Below are 16046 nucleotides of genomic sequence, written 5' to 3'. Positions count from 1 at the left end.
AGCTGACAGATGACAAAGCAACTTTCAAAGCAGTCTGCTACCAAGACAAGTCTTCAAAGATTTACAAATTATATATTTCCTTGTTTATAATTTCATTACCTAACAGCTGATTTAAAATTGGTTAGACTTAGGCAAAATTAAAATACCAATAAATAAAAAAAGTGAAAGTCCTATATAAAGGACGTCGGTATTTTTAGCAGATATGAAGGACGTCCTACATGTAGGACCTCAGTACTTTTGGCAATAACTCAACGGTCCTATATATAGGACGTCAGGGTTAAAAGGGTTAAATAGATTTTAAATATGAGTTTATGTATGCTTTGCAGAAGAAACTTCAAAGTTTGAGGTAATGAATGGAAGACAAAGTATGAATGAACATACATTAACCCGGAAACTGATACCACTAGTTGCCAGAACAATAAAATTATTTATACAAAAATATATGTTGAAGGCAATACATGTAGTTTGACTTTAGGCAGTCATTTTAATCAACATGAACTAAAGAACACATACTTTTTACAATAAAAGATGCATATGTATAAAAAAACAAATAAAAAAGTTAAAAATATTTAAAATAAATATTTTGTACTTTTCACGCCATATCATAAATGTTTTGAAGCTTTAATATCATAAATGTTTTAGCTACATATGTATAATAGAATTATAAAAAAAACGTTATATACAAAAACCAAAAGAACATTAAGTAATCTGCAAGAAAACACGTTATGTTATTTCATAATCAGGTAAATTAATTTTGCCACCAAAAGTATCACTTTCCCTTGCAAAATATCTATAATGTCTTTGGAATGACACGATTCAGCCACATTAAGCGATAATTAAAACAACAAACAAAAATTATAAGAGTTGTAGCACTAAGAAGCAACAATTAAATGCAGTCAACTTGATACGCAGTGATACTTTTATTTTTATTTTATCCATCACTTTTTTTCTAAGCTCTGCCAACTTATCTGTCATATCAATGTTATACAAGTGACGTATTACTTCACATCTTATTTAATTTTTGTTTAACTTTGTTACTGTCAGATACTGTAGTGATTGTTGATAACAATAACAGTAATTATAAAATTTAATAGGCAGTTTTTTTATGTTTAAACATTTAAATAAATACATGAAATCACTTATTTGCTTGTAAATACTAATACTGTACAAACTTTTCTCATTAACAAACTAGTTATATTTAAACTTATTTTTAGCTGCTGGCTTTGATCAGAGGTAATTCTAACTTACAAAGTCGAAGTAGAAGAGGACTTTGCGCTCCTGGAACCTGGCTCGCTGGAGGTTCCTCACGCTCTGAGACAGGATATATGCGTCCAGCTTCTGCTGCTGGATGATGTATCCTGTTGGAATAGTGATGTCCAGGACTGCCATTCCGGATCTTACAGACTCATTCAGGTTCGTCCATCTACAATGTAAACATACGTTACAAAGTACCACAACACAGGTTCTAAGGATGGCCTATAATGGCATTTTATATCCCCATTTTACCTACGGCATATGCCTTTGGAGTGGATGTGCCAGGATCAGATTCAACAAAGTTTTCAGGCTTCAAAAAAGTCATTAGAATGACTTGAAAATTGCTTGACGTGCAAATTGAAACCAAGAGAGTCGTGCCGCGATGCTCTCAGGGAGCATGGTTTTCTGACTCTACCCTGCCTCTATATCTTGGATGTAGCTTTGTATTGCCGATTCCGATGTGAGTTAGTGCAGGGCAGAGACGTCCACAGGAATGATACTACAGGATGCAACATCATAGAACACTGGCATCTGAACAACTTCCTTCACAAGCTGGTGTCAGATTAATTAATTATCTCCCTGAGAGCATAAAAAATGTCAACAACCCAACTCTGTTTAAAGCTTGATTAAAGGAACTTTTAGTGTCTGAACTGTTTTACTTTGTAGATGAGTTCATGTTACGCCGCTGGGACCACAAATTTTCCTAACTTAGTACCGATACTGAAGGCATGTATGAACGAGAGGAAGAATGTAATTTTACGTATGTATGCGTGCAATGAATGAATCTTAGAATAGCAAACTGCAGGATTTTTAGCTTTATTTATTGACGTTTACAAATGCAATGTAAAATTGTTTAAAAGCAATAAAAATATAATTGATTTAGGTACACTTACTAATTGAATGTTAATGACACACAGGTTGTCACCTCTTTAGACATAATCCTGAATCAAATCTTTAATAAAATTCTTTAAGCCTAATTGTCAAAAGGTCTTCTATAAACTAATATTCTTACTTACTTGCCATTATTTTAGTAGGTGCCATTGGTTCCAAATAAAACATACTGTACAAATTAAACTAACCAAAAATATGAAATCAATAATTATGAATTCAAACATCGCAACATTAATGCAGCTGAGAAGCAGCAATTTACTGATCATCTAATAATTCATTATTGTATTAACTGTGGTTTGTAGTAATGTATATATTTGTTAGTTATTCACTTCTTTTATAATGCTTTCTCATGGTTGAAAAGGAAGCAAAACTTATTCTTTAGATGAAATAATGGTTAGGATAAAGAAAACTAAAATATCAGAACAGGTGTAACTGTAGCCTCCTTGATTAATCTAATGCTTTTACTTTACCTCTGACAGCTGTGATAGGAGATATGGGACTGATTCCTGCCTTGGAATACAGCTTGAGTAACCAAGGAGAAAGCCTTGACTGGGGGTTGAGTCTGGAACATGGGTATGTCCACATTGTACTGGACCGACATCTGTAGGATACCATAGCCAGCTCCCTTGGCTTGAACCTTCACTGTGCCCCAGGCTTGTGGAATCTGTTCGGGACAAGCCAAAAACTTAATGAGCAGTGCTAAAAATAGGCTGTACATATTTTGAGCCTTGAATACAGATATTAATATACAACATTTTCTTTAATAATAGTCTATCTCACTACATTTACTATCACATTTTACTTTAAAATTCATAACATAAGAGGTTTAATAACAGCTTGTAAGTCTTTAAAAATATGTTATTATTATTTTAAGCACTTATCTAGGTTCTAAAGAAAGGTAGTGAACAATTTTGAGATATGAGTCATGCTATATGGCAAAACATTTGGTTTGCTTCCATATATCAAAATAAATTTTAAAATTGGAAATTTTGTTTAAACCATATAAAAATCAACTTTTATTAGTCCCAGTAATATAAAATTTTAATGTCGGTTGAAGCCTATGATTTCTACTGCTTCTTCTCTCATCCATTCATTACATATAGTACGTACTCAGGTCCCCTGATCTCACCCGTGCAACAATATTAAGAAACTAGTTCAATGGTTCTGAGTTTAAAAAAGTAATAATAAATAAAATTTTTAAACGATTAAATCAATTGTGAGCATAAAACAAATTAACTACTTCAAAATAAAAGTACTTCAATAAATATTATTTCTAACATATTTTACGGTATCTATCACGAGATATCTTAGCACTGCAAGGTCAGGTACAGTTTTTATTGAAAGACATCTTACATACAAAGTAATATGAACTCTGATTGGTTGAAAAAGGTTATAGAAACGATACCCGCATGCACTAGCAATATTGAGTCACAACCCATGTTGTAATTTGTCTCAAAATCAAACAAAGTGTAAAAAGTTTGGATCTAAAGTATCTTTTAATAAGTTTATTAGCTAATCTATCAAATTGCAGATGGTGCACGAGTGCAAATATGTATTGTTTTAAACTTGAAGAACGTTTCATGGACACCATGCCAAAACCATCACCCAAAATCTATTTAATCTCTCTGTATGGTAGTAGGCTATTTTCCAATACAGCTGAGATCTGTGAAAATCATTGTTTACATTGAAGTTACGTCACCTAATTTTCTCTGTACCAAACATTACATTCCCTATCTAAACATCTCAATCCCTGTATGATTAAAATTAAGGTTTTGTCTCTACAGTCACTATTTTATAATTCAATATTCAGAAGCTTTCAACAGCTGTTTAGATTGTCGTAAAAAATTTTAATGAATATTTCGAGTTCTCAATCAATATTTATAGTTGAACATCTTTCTAGAGATAAACTTTAATAAGACTGATAATGACAAGAATCAAGTGTAATATACTAAATTACTATATTGTGAGAAAATGTTACTGCTATCTCAAAAGGTTAAAAGATTTTGTTCAAAAAATGTCCATAAACATGAATGTTTTAAAAATATTAATCCAATGAAATTGTTAAAATTATCTATTGTGGTCTAATCTCTCACTATTTACTTTATGCGATAAATAGATAGATAAAATAGCCAACAATACCTCAATCCTCTGGAGGTGAGCAATGTTGGACTTGTCGACATGGAGTGTCATCGTTTTGCCTGGCAGTGCAGTAGCCTCGACGGTAACGGTAAGAGACAGGACATCCCTCAGTCGGGCTCTGTTGGTGTACTCGATCAGGGCCTTCATCGCCCAGGCTGTATCCTGTAACATAGCAAATTTGTGAGTGATAAAATCAAAAAGCTTAAATGAAAATATTAGAGTACCACAAATACCTATATTGAACACTTAATTTTTTGTCATGTAAAGACTGCTCAGCAATCAAGTACAAAATTCAAGTTTTGTTACATATTTTTCAACTTTATTAACCATGTAATATTTCCATTCTTGTATCATGAATAAAAGAATTTTCAATTTGCTTTTATACTACTGTTACCTTACCTGAGTGGAAGCCCAACCGCCGTCTGTGAGACGCTGTGCATTTAACCATTTGACAATGGCATCTATCATTAGCTCCTGACGAGACACGTAGACCAGCAGTGCATAGGCAGTCGTTTCAATGTTATTTGAATCGTATTTATATGGCAGCCTTGGCAATGAGAACGGCTTCTGATTTTCACGTTTTACTGGTGGTAATGGCACAGACTCCTTGCCCCAATACATTAGCCCACCTGTGGGGACATAATTGGATTTTGATTATGCCGTAATACGTACAAAAAATTGTTTAAACTAATTGGAAAAGAAATTTCAAACACAAATCAAATAATTAATTTGACTCCTTTAATACAGAGTTAGAATATTTTATAGCCCCAAGTGTACTGAAGAAGAGAAAATAAAAATAACACACAAAAGAAGAGTCCAAAAATCACAAGATTCGTCTGGAGACCAATATAAGAAAAAAAGAAGAAGTCCAGCAAACTTTACAAAGCTAGCAAGATATCTTGAAGTGTGAAAAGTGAAACAAGGATGTTTAGCATTTCAAAAAATAAGCAAACTAGTTTTTAACATCAGTTGAACCTGATTCATGCAATTCTGATAACACCTACCTTCTATCCGAGCATGTTTAATGAGCAGACCGTATGCTCGCTCGGCCGATGAAGCCTTGTTGACCATGAGAGCATATGCTACAATGGCCACTTCATAAGGTTCTCCATGGTCCTCCAGGAGTTTCATATTGCGCTCCAACCAGTGTAAAGCTCGACTCTGAGCTAAAGACACATGCGATCCCAAGCCCTGCACAGACAGATTACACAAGATAAAGATCTAATGTGTTAAGGTTTGATTCTCCTCTTGGCTACTTATTCATGGGTTTGTTATGTTCTCGATCAACGTGTAGAAATTGGAAGCATCTAGGATAGTAGGAAAGTGTTATTTAGGATTTATTTAATGTAATATAATTGATGATGGACGATTTGAATGGATAATAAGGTTGTATTGCCGTGTCCAATGAATGTAACGAAATCTCACTGACCATCCTGCTAGTTGATGTTGTAGGTTATCACCTCAATTATTCTTCATTTCTAAAATTTTCAAATGTTGTTATGGTAGAATTAATTCCTTAACAATATCACACTTTCTTTACCACCAGACCTAAATTTAAAGCTCCAATAGTTGTACATTTTTGTTTTGCTTTAAAAAAATATTATTAGAAACAAAATACTACACACACAAACACATGGATTAATTCTATCATTAAGAACGCACAGAAAGTGACAAAAAATGGGCTTTAGATATACTTCCAAACAAAATTGGTAGAATAAACAATAGCACAATACAGGATTGAGGATATAGTATCGGCAAGAAACTGTGTCATATACTTTAAATTTTGTACAGAACCTTTCAGCAGCTCATTCTGTGAGTAGGATAATTTGAATAATGTAATTCGAATGATTCTTTTCTTCTGCGTTAAAATGGCACATTAAAGAACAAGTAGTTCTGAAGATACAACAAAAAACAGTTGTGAAACTTGAATTAACGAGGTTTTTATAAATTTCTTATTTTTTTAGGTTCAACCATAGAAAAAAAAAATTGTACCCAGGGCATCCATACTCACTCTTACATGATTCAATTACATTTACTTACAACTTGTGTTTAATTATTTTAAAGTAAGAAAATTAAATTAAACAACAAAACTAATGGACATTTTTTTCTGTAATTAAATTTAAAAAAGAAATCAAAAAGAAAAACAACAAAATTAGCAGTGTGTTTATACATATAATTTACAATACAATAGTCAATAATTTTGTAGTAAGGCAATCCAAAAGACAGCATAAACCGCTTTTACACATTTTTTCTCTCAGCACTTATGTGGAAAATTCATGAAATTTACAGTTTAAGAAATGGATGGCAGTAATTAGAGATTGTGGCTGAAGGGAAGTTGCCTCACATGCACGCACGCCCACACTCAAGAGCGTAGACGGTTGGGTCCAACCTGGTACTTGCTGTTTTCTGTCCCGTGTTATTCAGTACCATCTAAAGATCTATGAGAAAGCAATACTATGTTTTTTCAGTGTATTATACATTGTTTGGTATAATTTTTTCATTACAATGTTTAATATCTATATATACTTATCACTTCAGGATAAAGATTCATGTAATTAAAATCTGGGTTGGATTGGGGAGGTGCATTAGGTAACAAATAGGATGGAAATGCAGCTAGTCCTAATTCCCTCCACTTGTGTGTGGGGGAGGGGGGTCTGTGTTGTGTGTTGGTGTAAAACTACTTACACCACAGCCGCAATCACTATTTGCTACACTAAAAATTAAGAATCTCTCACTTAAATAACTCTAAGTGTTTGTATCAGATACAGTGTCACATTTTCATGAAGATTGTAAAACCTTCATAGCGTATAAGAGAAAATGATTAACACAGTGAAAAGAAAAATGAGAAAAAAACCCAAGAGGAAAATTTTAAAATGTTAAATTTACATTTAGGCATGAATTATGGAAAACCAGCAAAACCATGAATAACCAAATTACAGAGACTGTAACCTAATTACGATTTAGGAGAATGATAACTCAACACTCAACTGACCCCTGGCAGATCCTTGACTTCCGATAACATGATGAGGACGTGTGCAGTGAGAGAGATGTTACGGAAGCGGATGTGGTGGTAATCGGAATCGGTGTAGTTCTCGGACCAGTTGAGTGAACTATTCATCTTACGGTCTGGAAGCCAGGTCACCTCATAAAATGCACCTTCCTGGGTCTGGTGTTGCAACACCCACCACACTGCTTCTCCTATAACCTGTATACCAACATAGCTTCACTTTAGTCCAACAATAAATAGAACAAAACCAACAAGACAAAACACTTTAACAAGATAAAAAAATCAAAAAAACATTTACTCTAAATTTTTCACTTAACAATGCCTGCCCTAAGAGAATGATTTTGAAATGATTCATTAACAAATTATCAATTGGTTTATAACAACAAAATATTTTTAGGCCTTGAGTTGAATTACAGTACAGATAAATAACAAAAAAGTATAAATTGTATTGCTTAATAGTAGACTTAATGTTATTGCAGCTTATTTGGTGAACATAAATACTACAATTGATCCTAAATCCAATCTACGAGGGGTATTAGAAAAATAAGGTTCCCATGATTTTTTAAAATAGGTAGCTCTATATTTCTACTTAGTGTTATACATCAATTTAAAACTTAAAACTTAAGCTATTTTTTCACATAATCACCGTCTCTGTCCAAACACTTTTTTAGACGATGCTCCAAATTTTCTATCCCCATGTTGTAGAATTCTGCCGCCAATTCTTTGAGGAATTGAATAACCTCTTCCTTGACTTCATCATCGGGACTGAAGCGTTGGCCACCCATGTTCCTTTAATTTTGGGAATAAGTGATAATCACTTGGGGCTAGGTCTGGGCTGTTGGAGGGATAGGGCACAATAGTCTAGCCAAAATTTGTCAGCAGTTCTTGAGTTTGACGTGAGACATAAGGTCGAGCGTTGTCATGGAGAAGTCTCACACCACTGGACCATCTTCCTCTACGACGGTTCTGGATCGCGCGTCTCAGTTTTCTTAATGTGTCTTAATGTTTCCCTATAAACTTCGATTCACTGACGATGAATTTCAATAGGTGAAATCTGTTTTGCATTTAAAAACGTATCACAGCACGAATTTTGCATCTGGCGGTAACAAGGATAGGGAGCTCCATCTTCGAAGGCAGCTAGACCGGCACTGTTGGACGTAGCGAGGCGCGAATGGTATGGATAGAGAGAGGGACAGCTGATGAGTAAGACAGTGTTACCAGATTTCTCCCAACATATTGCATTCTGTCTCAGCGGCATAGGGAACCTTACTTTTCTAATACCCCTCGTATTTACAGGGTTTATGAGCAATGAAAGAGATTCAGGATGCTTCAGTTGCCAGCAGTACACTCCCTACCAGCACGATTTGTGAAAAGGAGGAGTCTTAAACTTAAAAGTCTTAAACTTAAACTTAAAAGCTGGCTATTGTGTAGGCCCTTTTATTCAGTCGGGGAGTTCTTCGATGCACTATCATAAGCCCTGGCGCCATGTAAAAATGTAAATATTGTAAATATTCTAAAATTCATTTTACTTTGACGCTGTCTATCCAGTTGTACTGGTCATCGACTAAGGTGGAGGTAATTAAGGTAATTAAGGTCTAAGCTCAGCGAAGGGCAGTCATCTGTGACGTCTGACGCAATGAGGATCTCTATTAGGAAGAGTGAAAAATGGTGTTTACTTGAGCAGAACTATGTGATACAATTTTTCTTTCACCTGAAAAAATTAATTCCAAAATGCTTGCCTTTGTTGAGGTGACATACAAAGATGACATCTCTTAAGGGCTAAGATTTTCCAGTGGTTCGATGATTCAAGTACAGACGGAGAATCATCCTTCGACATATGCTTTAGACAAAAATGTAGCAAAAGTAAAGAATTTTACGAATTCAGACATTTATTGGAAGAATTACTAAGAACTGTTGCAGTTGTACTCACCTGGGGGTCAATGTATATGTAATTCTCCCACTCGTAGAAGCTGGCCTCTTGGAAAACTCTGATGAGGTAGCTGGTCAGCCACACACTGGATGATGATGTGTTCCTGAATAAATTGCCACAAGTCAAATATACTGTTATTTACTTCATCAAGATTAAATTAAAACATACTAGAGTAGCTATGCATGTGATTAAATGAATGTGTTTAAATAAGCAGACAGTTCTCTTAAAACCCCCTTGAGCCATGTGATCTGTTTTTCTTATAGATAATCATCACTTCCAATTCTGCAAAAGGTAAAAAGCATCAAAATGGAACTGACAACTCCTTGAACAGAACACAATGTATTTGGCTAATTTACAAATTCAACTCGTCCGAATGCCCCTAATTACCTACATCTCCTATTTTTCTTTTTCTCCCAAAGTCAACTGAAAGGAAGCACATTTAAAATTGTTTCAATTATTTGTATCAACAAAATGCTGTTAGTTGACATCCAATCCCCTTCAATGCATGATGTTTTGTAAGTACAATAACTTCATAACTTGCTTCAAAATATGAATAGTGTTGGGTGAAAGTCTAGTCCATACGGTTTTTGTTTATTCACATAGTATATATTCAATTATCCTCTGGGGTTTTCCTTTAAAGAAAAATCTACAACGAATTTTTATTTTCCATAAAAGAGCACTCAGATATATTGGACAATCTTAAATGCAACGAATCTTGTAAAGATTCTTTTCCAATCAATAAAATGCTAACAGCCCCATCAAATTATATACACCAATCACTTATAATTTATACAATAATTTTTACTGTCCAAATTATAAATTTTTATTTATTATTTAATTATATTTTTTTAATAAAAAAAATAATTGAAAACAACAGTACAACACTCACCATAAAAGTAACTTTTCAGAATCACACGGTGCAACATTGTAAGAAACTAAATCAAGCTATATAGGAAAACGTTTTCCAAAAGCATCCCCAGCCATTGAGAAGCTAAGAAAACACAAAAAGATTCAAAACCAAGTTCACTGATTGGATATCAGCCACTGTATTACAGTCTCAAGTAGCTGCTTGAATCCTAAGAGGTGGTTGCTATCTTATGAAAATATCCTAACTTGTACCTATTATAAATTGCTGTTGTTTTATATGAAATATGCAGTTTTATTTATTTTAATATCAATCATATTATGTGACTTAATTTTATTTTAATGTTTTATAACCTTGATAATGTAATACAATAGGAATAGAATATTTAAACTAATCACTGTCTTAAGATACATCTGTATATTACATATTGTATACTGTTCATATCAACTCGGGCATTTATACCCTGAAACGGGGTTTGTGTAAGAGAAATACATAAATAATATTTATAGTTTTAATGACTAATTTGTAAAATGAGCTGGAAAAATTAATAATTACAATACTAAAAACTGAGAATTGTTCACTCCATGTAAGTGCAATTCAGATCATAAAAATTAACAAATATTTAGTATTACCAAATTCTAAATTACAATTTATGTCGACATTAACAGTTATGAAAAAAAAAAAAAAACAATTTCTAACCAGTCATTTCGGAAAAGCCTGAATGAGCCATCAGGAGCTAAGAAGGAGAGAGCTCTTTGGTACAAGATGTTCATGTGGTAGAAGGCTTGTTTCTCCATTGTGCGGTTTCTCTGGCTGGTCAGACGCATGTATAATGTGGTGTAGAGATTGGCTGCGAAGCTGAACACAGTTTGTTCCGCACAGTCCTACAACAACAAATTATTATGACAATTTAAAATTTTACATTATATTACATTTTTATTATTATATTTCTAGTCAGTATCTAGTATTATTTTAATTTATATACAGAATTTAAAACTAAACAAAAATTTAAATTATTAAAAAATAGAAAATAATAATTCCATAAATGGCTGAAAGTAAAAGATTATTTTACTGTGACCTCAGGCATGCTTAGTGCCCTATCAATGAAGTGTAGTTAGTAAAGTTTAGTAACACATTCACTGCCAAATGGAACTTATAGAGCTTATAGCTAGCTAAGAGCACTAGGACCCTACTTGGGTGGACTAGGCTTGGGCTGTTTAGCTACCTCAATATGGGAGAATGGGCTCCATCTTGGTTTTCTCCTGTTTCATCTCATTCTATTTTACATTCTGGTTACAACTTATGGTTATTTTTTAATGTTTCTTTTACTTCACAAATTCAATAATTGGGACATCCACGGATATTTTTGTTCTTTTAATTATACAGAAATCATATTTGTTTGTTACGTTTGAAAGATTCTATACTTTCTTCTTACTTTTCATTCAACCTTGGTACTGGCAATAAACTTTAGTACTTTGAGCAATTCCTATAATCTTCAAAGCAGTTTTATTAATTTCCTGCATGTACTCCTATCAATATGTGTATGTCAGGGTGTACATGTAAATACAAAACCACAATAAAATATCTTTATCAGGCTCTATTGTTGGTGTGTGCGCAGTGTTGTGGTGACTTGTTTGTGCACCTAAATACTCCCCCTCCCCCACCACTGCAGGGATGCCCAACAAAATATATTCTATTGTGTAGAATTAGACCCACAACTCAGAATACTAAATCGAGAAGCATAAGAACGCAAGAAAAGATATCGTAATAGCCTATGTACCATATAATTGTTTTTCTGAAAACAGAAACACTAAAAATATATACTAGTATATATAGTATAAAAGTGTTCAGAAATTATGTATCCGTTTATTATTAATAATATTGATTTGTGTAATAGATATTATCGGTTTATAGTTATTAATCAGGACAAAGAAATATATAAGAGATGTTACATACATGGCTCTAACTCAATTTTCTATCGCCTGAGCGTCCAATAGGAGGTGTCAGAGCTGTGCCTATTGGTTTTAAAGCTTTCTCATGTACATAGAGAAAACACTCAAAGAAAAACTTTGACTTGTAGGAAACATAGAGTAAAAATAGATCAAGCTTTAAAAAAATGAAACAAAATACTCTATCATTATAAACAACTAACTACAAAGTAATAGAACTAGGAAATAACAGTCTTAAAGAAAACAATATACAAAGTATAAAATGTTATTAAATCATTCATGTTACCATTGGTAGATCTATAAGTGTGGTGGAGTTGACAGGCATGGTAGGGAAGATGGGTCCGACGACATCACCCACAATGGAGATGTATGCCTTGTTGGAGCCGAAGACATAGTAGCGGTTCTCGTCATATGGAATGATGGGTGTTTCTGTGATGTTGACATGCATGTACTGGAACACGTAGGCTCGGCTACTCAGGTCCAGCAGGATGGACTGGTGTCGGTACTGAGGCAGACCGTCAGCCTACACACAACAACGTATATTATATACCACCATTACATTGTGTAGAAAATCTACTTTAGACATATAAATTCGTTTTGGTTGCAGTCAAATTGTGTCAAGACATTACTGATCCAGAAAAGATAGACACAACACTCACTGACTAAGAACATCTGACCATTCACTATAGGATAACAAATTAAGTACAAAATTAATCAAATTCCTACCGTTATACTAAGTTCTTTTGATTTGGCTATTGCAATATAAATTTTTGTCCTTAAAAACAGTCCCACGCTGTTACTAATACAGTTTTAGATAGATCTGAAAATTATTTACTAGGCGTGGCAATTGTTTATGGCACTTCAGATTGCTTTAATGAGTTAGATGGTGTTGCTTATTGGCTAGGTCTGCTGTGTAGAAGGGATGATGGAAAAATGGCAAATAAAGTGGAAGGAAGAAGTGTAAATCCATATTGATGATGCTAAATTTGTAACTATATAAGGCTTTATGTAAAAAATCAGAGAGATTTAATAGTAGAAGTTGAAACATACAACCATAACTTAATTTTCTCCTTTATTAAATGAAAGAAACATCAATCATCTTACAGTGCCCAATTTTACAATTATTGCAATGTGGTTGATTTGTTTCTTACCTTTTATTTCAAATTTAAAACACTGCACAAAGTGTAAACAAGCCTTGAGTGTTTCAATTGTAGTGATACTCTGTTTGACAACTCATATGAGTTGTTTGTGTGGATTCTTTACATTCACTTACTTTAGGACTAAATCTAATAATGAAATTTAGACAGTACTCACAAGTACATGAAGGTTCCTTGTGACAACGTCTTTGCCAATGAGTGTGGACGCCATGATAGTGACAGGAATGTCTCCAAGCCTGATGGGCACTATGGGTACATACACCACTGCCGCGTCCTGAGCCTTGATGTAGATGAAGAACTGATGTTCTCCGAAGGATGTGCGAGGATTGTACGATCTCACCTGTCAAAATTTGAAATTTAATCAATCATGTAGGGGCCATTTCTTGAATCTTCAAATTTTGTGAAAAGTATTTAGATAGTTTTAATTCTAACTTATAAAATAATACAATCCAAGCCCTTTATCTCTCATCATAACTACACAACACATATATTCTTTCTCTTCCTGTGCCTAAACACAGAACAACTATTTAAAAACATCTTTCTCTTACAATAGTCAGCAATTGTTTTAATAACTACTCCCTTTAGCATGGAGAGAGATTCGTATATTAAAGACTTAAAAAATCTATTACAGAATATATGCTTCAAACTAAAATTTATAATTTTGATGATTTTTTTTTTAACTCGCCAGAAAAAATTAAGGTGTGAAATATCATACTTCACCTAGTTTTAGCTACATGTTACTACTGTGTTAGTTTTTTATTGTTATTTAGTGTTTACTGTTTCATAAGCCTTATATATAACAGTGTTTTTTTCTACTGAGCTAATAAATTATTTCATTTTATTTCAGGCAGATTTGTACAGATTCTTGATGCACTTATCATACAAGTTACATATTTAAGAATGATACACCATTTCTCCCTTGCTACTAAAGTGAATCAAATTAACTTTCAGTAACTAAATGTAAAGAGATAAGTATTACACAATTAAAGAACAAACCCTTAAAACAAATAGTTCAATATTAACTACTTGATTTATTTAGTGCTGACTTCTTTGTTTCTCACCTCTTAGTTCAAACGCATTTCCAATAATTTACTTATCTTGGAATAATTGTAATGCTAAAATTGTGTTAATCACTAAAAGTGAAAAGAAAAATAACTGAGGTAAACCTAATATTTACAACCTCTTTACATTCCTACAGTGCTCTGTGCTCATAAAAAGAAGGTGTGATATGGTCCGTGATTAAGTCACTCACAATTCCATTCATCTCGACGTGAACAAACTTGTAGCTGTCTGAGCCGGCCAGTACGACCACAGCTTCGATATCGTTGGTCATGTAGTTGAAGACGGTGACCCTCACACCGACCTGCTCACCCTGGTGACTCACTGTAGGCATCTCCACGTTGATGAAGAATGGGAGCACTCCCACATACTGTGGAAAACATTTCTTGTTATAATGTTTACTGCTTAAAACATAAGAATACAATTCTGTACACTGTTAATTTTAAATTTAGGAGGTTAATAGTTCTTGACTGAAGTACTTAGGTGGAAAATCAGTGTTAGATATTGGATGCACACAGAAGATATAATTCAATCAACTGTCTGAAATTTAAAACACATGATACTTTCTCCATTAACATCCTAGCTGTCATTTACCTGTCACAGTGTTAAATAACAAGTACATATATTACATGTTTTAATAGTGCTGGCCAGCTTCAAAGCTACCAAAATTAACAACCTCTATTTCTTCCTTAGACCCAGTTTTTTAGAAATATTTTTCAGAATTACTTGTGACATTAAGGTTCCTTAGAAAGCATTGTTTTAATGGAGATCTGTGTGATATCCTGACATATTTTCTATACGCATGTTAAAGACTACATGAGACTGTCTTTGACAAGGTTATATGATGGTGAAGGCAATATTAATGTTTAGCCTAATAGCTAACCAAAACTAATCCTACCTTTTCATAGCAAATGTTTTTTTCCCAATTAACCACGTTAATTTACCTAACTGGGATTGTACCACCTGTACTAAACTAATATAGAAACATGTTATAGTGTCTGCATAATATCTCAATTATGCAACAATCATTGAACCCATTAAGCTGAAATTTTATGGGGATAGCACAGACTTATTGGTTTTAATCCACCATTTAAGTGAGTTTAACATATCAATCATCTCAATCTGTCAGACCCACGCCGCTGTTTGCAGCTGTTATGTTATACATAATATATCAATTATTGAAAAGTCTATCAGTTATTAAATATTTCCCAATGGAAGAGACAGATTCATTTACTAATTCATGTTCACTATTGAGTAAGCATATCAAACACTGTACATTGAGTGGTTTCTTGAGCATGCCGAATCCGAGCTGCGGACTCATACTGAAGGCCGACACGATCCAGTGAGCAGGCCTCTCCGGTACCGGCATCTCGAAGATGTACCTTCCGTGAGGTCCAATGTTGATGTCCTTCCACAGCCAGACATTCTCATACTGGCGCTGGATGTGATTGAAACGGAATTTGCGAAAAATCTGAAGCTCTGTGTGGTTGAATCCTGGACCTGGAAATTCCCATTAAAATTTTAATTATTAACATACAACCAGAAAATACTTTCAGTGATTCATTTTTTTAGATGATAAATGGCATGTAGATTTGAATTTGAACGAAATATTTGACTTGGTTAACGATCAAAATACTACTTCTAGGTTATATGGGAAATCACTGAACACTTTACATTAAAAATCTACTTTCATGTGACAAACCTCAAGACAGTCAACAGCTAATACTTTGTTTCTTACAGAGAGAGTGCTGTGCAACTATAACCTCTAACGAGTTTTAGCAATCAACTCGACCAT

The 16046-nt window shown here is 33.7% G+C and overlaps 1 protein-coding gene across 4 annotated transcripts in view; it reads right to left on the bottom strand.

The window, feature by feature from the left end:
• The window catches only part of LOC124355082 (CD109 antigen), a 50723-nt gene that overhangs the window by 11576 nt on the left and 23101 nt on the right, over positions 1-16046 (bottom strand). For all 4 annotated transcript variants that reach the window (XM_046806016.1, XM_046806017.1, XM_046806018.1 and 1 more), the window contains 12 exons: positions 15528-15751; positions 14445-14621; positions 13350-13532; positions 12322-12558; positions 10786-10970; positions 9222-9324; positions 7277-7489; positions 5289-5475; positions 4684-4913; positions 4285-4446; positions 2616-2809; positions 1249-1423 (listed from right to left, as the gene is read on the bottom strand). In XM_046806016.1, coding sequence (XP_046661972.1) covers positions 1249-1423; positions 2616-2809; positions 4285-4446; positions 4684-4913; positions 5289-5475; positions 7277-7489; positions 9222-9324; positions 10786-10970; positions 12322-12558; positions 13350-13532; positions 14445-14621; positions 15528-15751 — 2270 coding nt within the window. The remainder of the gene's footprint in view (positions 1-1248; positions 1424-2615; positions 2810-4284; positions 4447-4683; positions 4914-5288; positions 5476-7276; positions 7490-9221; positions 9325-10785; positions 10971-12321; positions 12559-13349; positions 13533-14444; positions 14622-15527; positions 15752-16046) is intronic.

Source organism: Homalodisca vitripennis, chromosome 2 (assembly GCF_021130785.1).
Source record: "Homalodisca vitripennis isolate AUS2020 chromosome 2, UT_GWSS_2.1, whole genome shotgun sequence".
Lineage (NCBI taxonomy): Eukaryota > Metazoa > Arthropoda > Insecta > Hemiptera > Cicadellidae > Homalodisca > Homalodisca vitripennis.
This window is presented reverse-complemented; position numbering and strand designations above follow the sequence as displayed.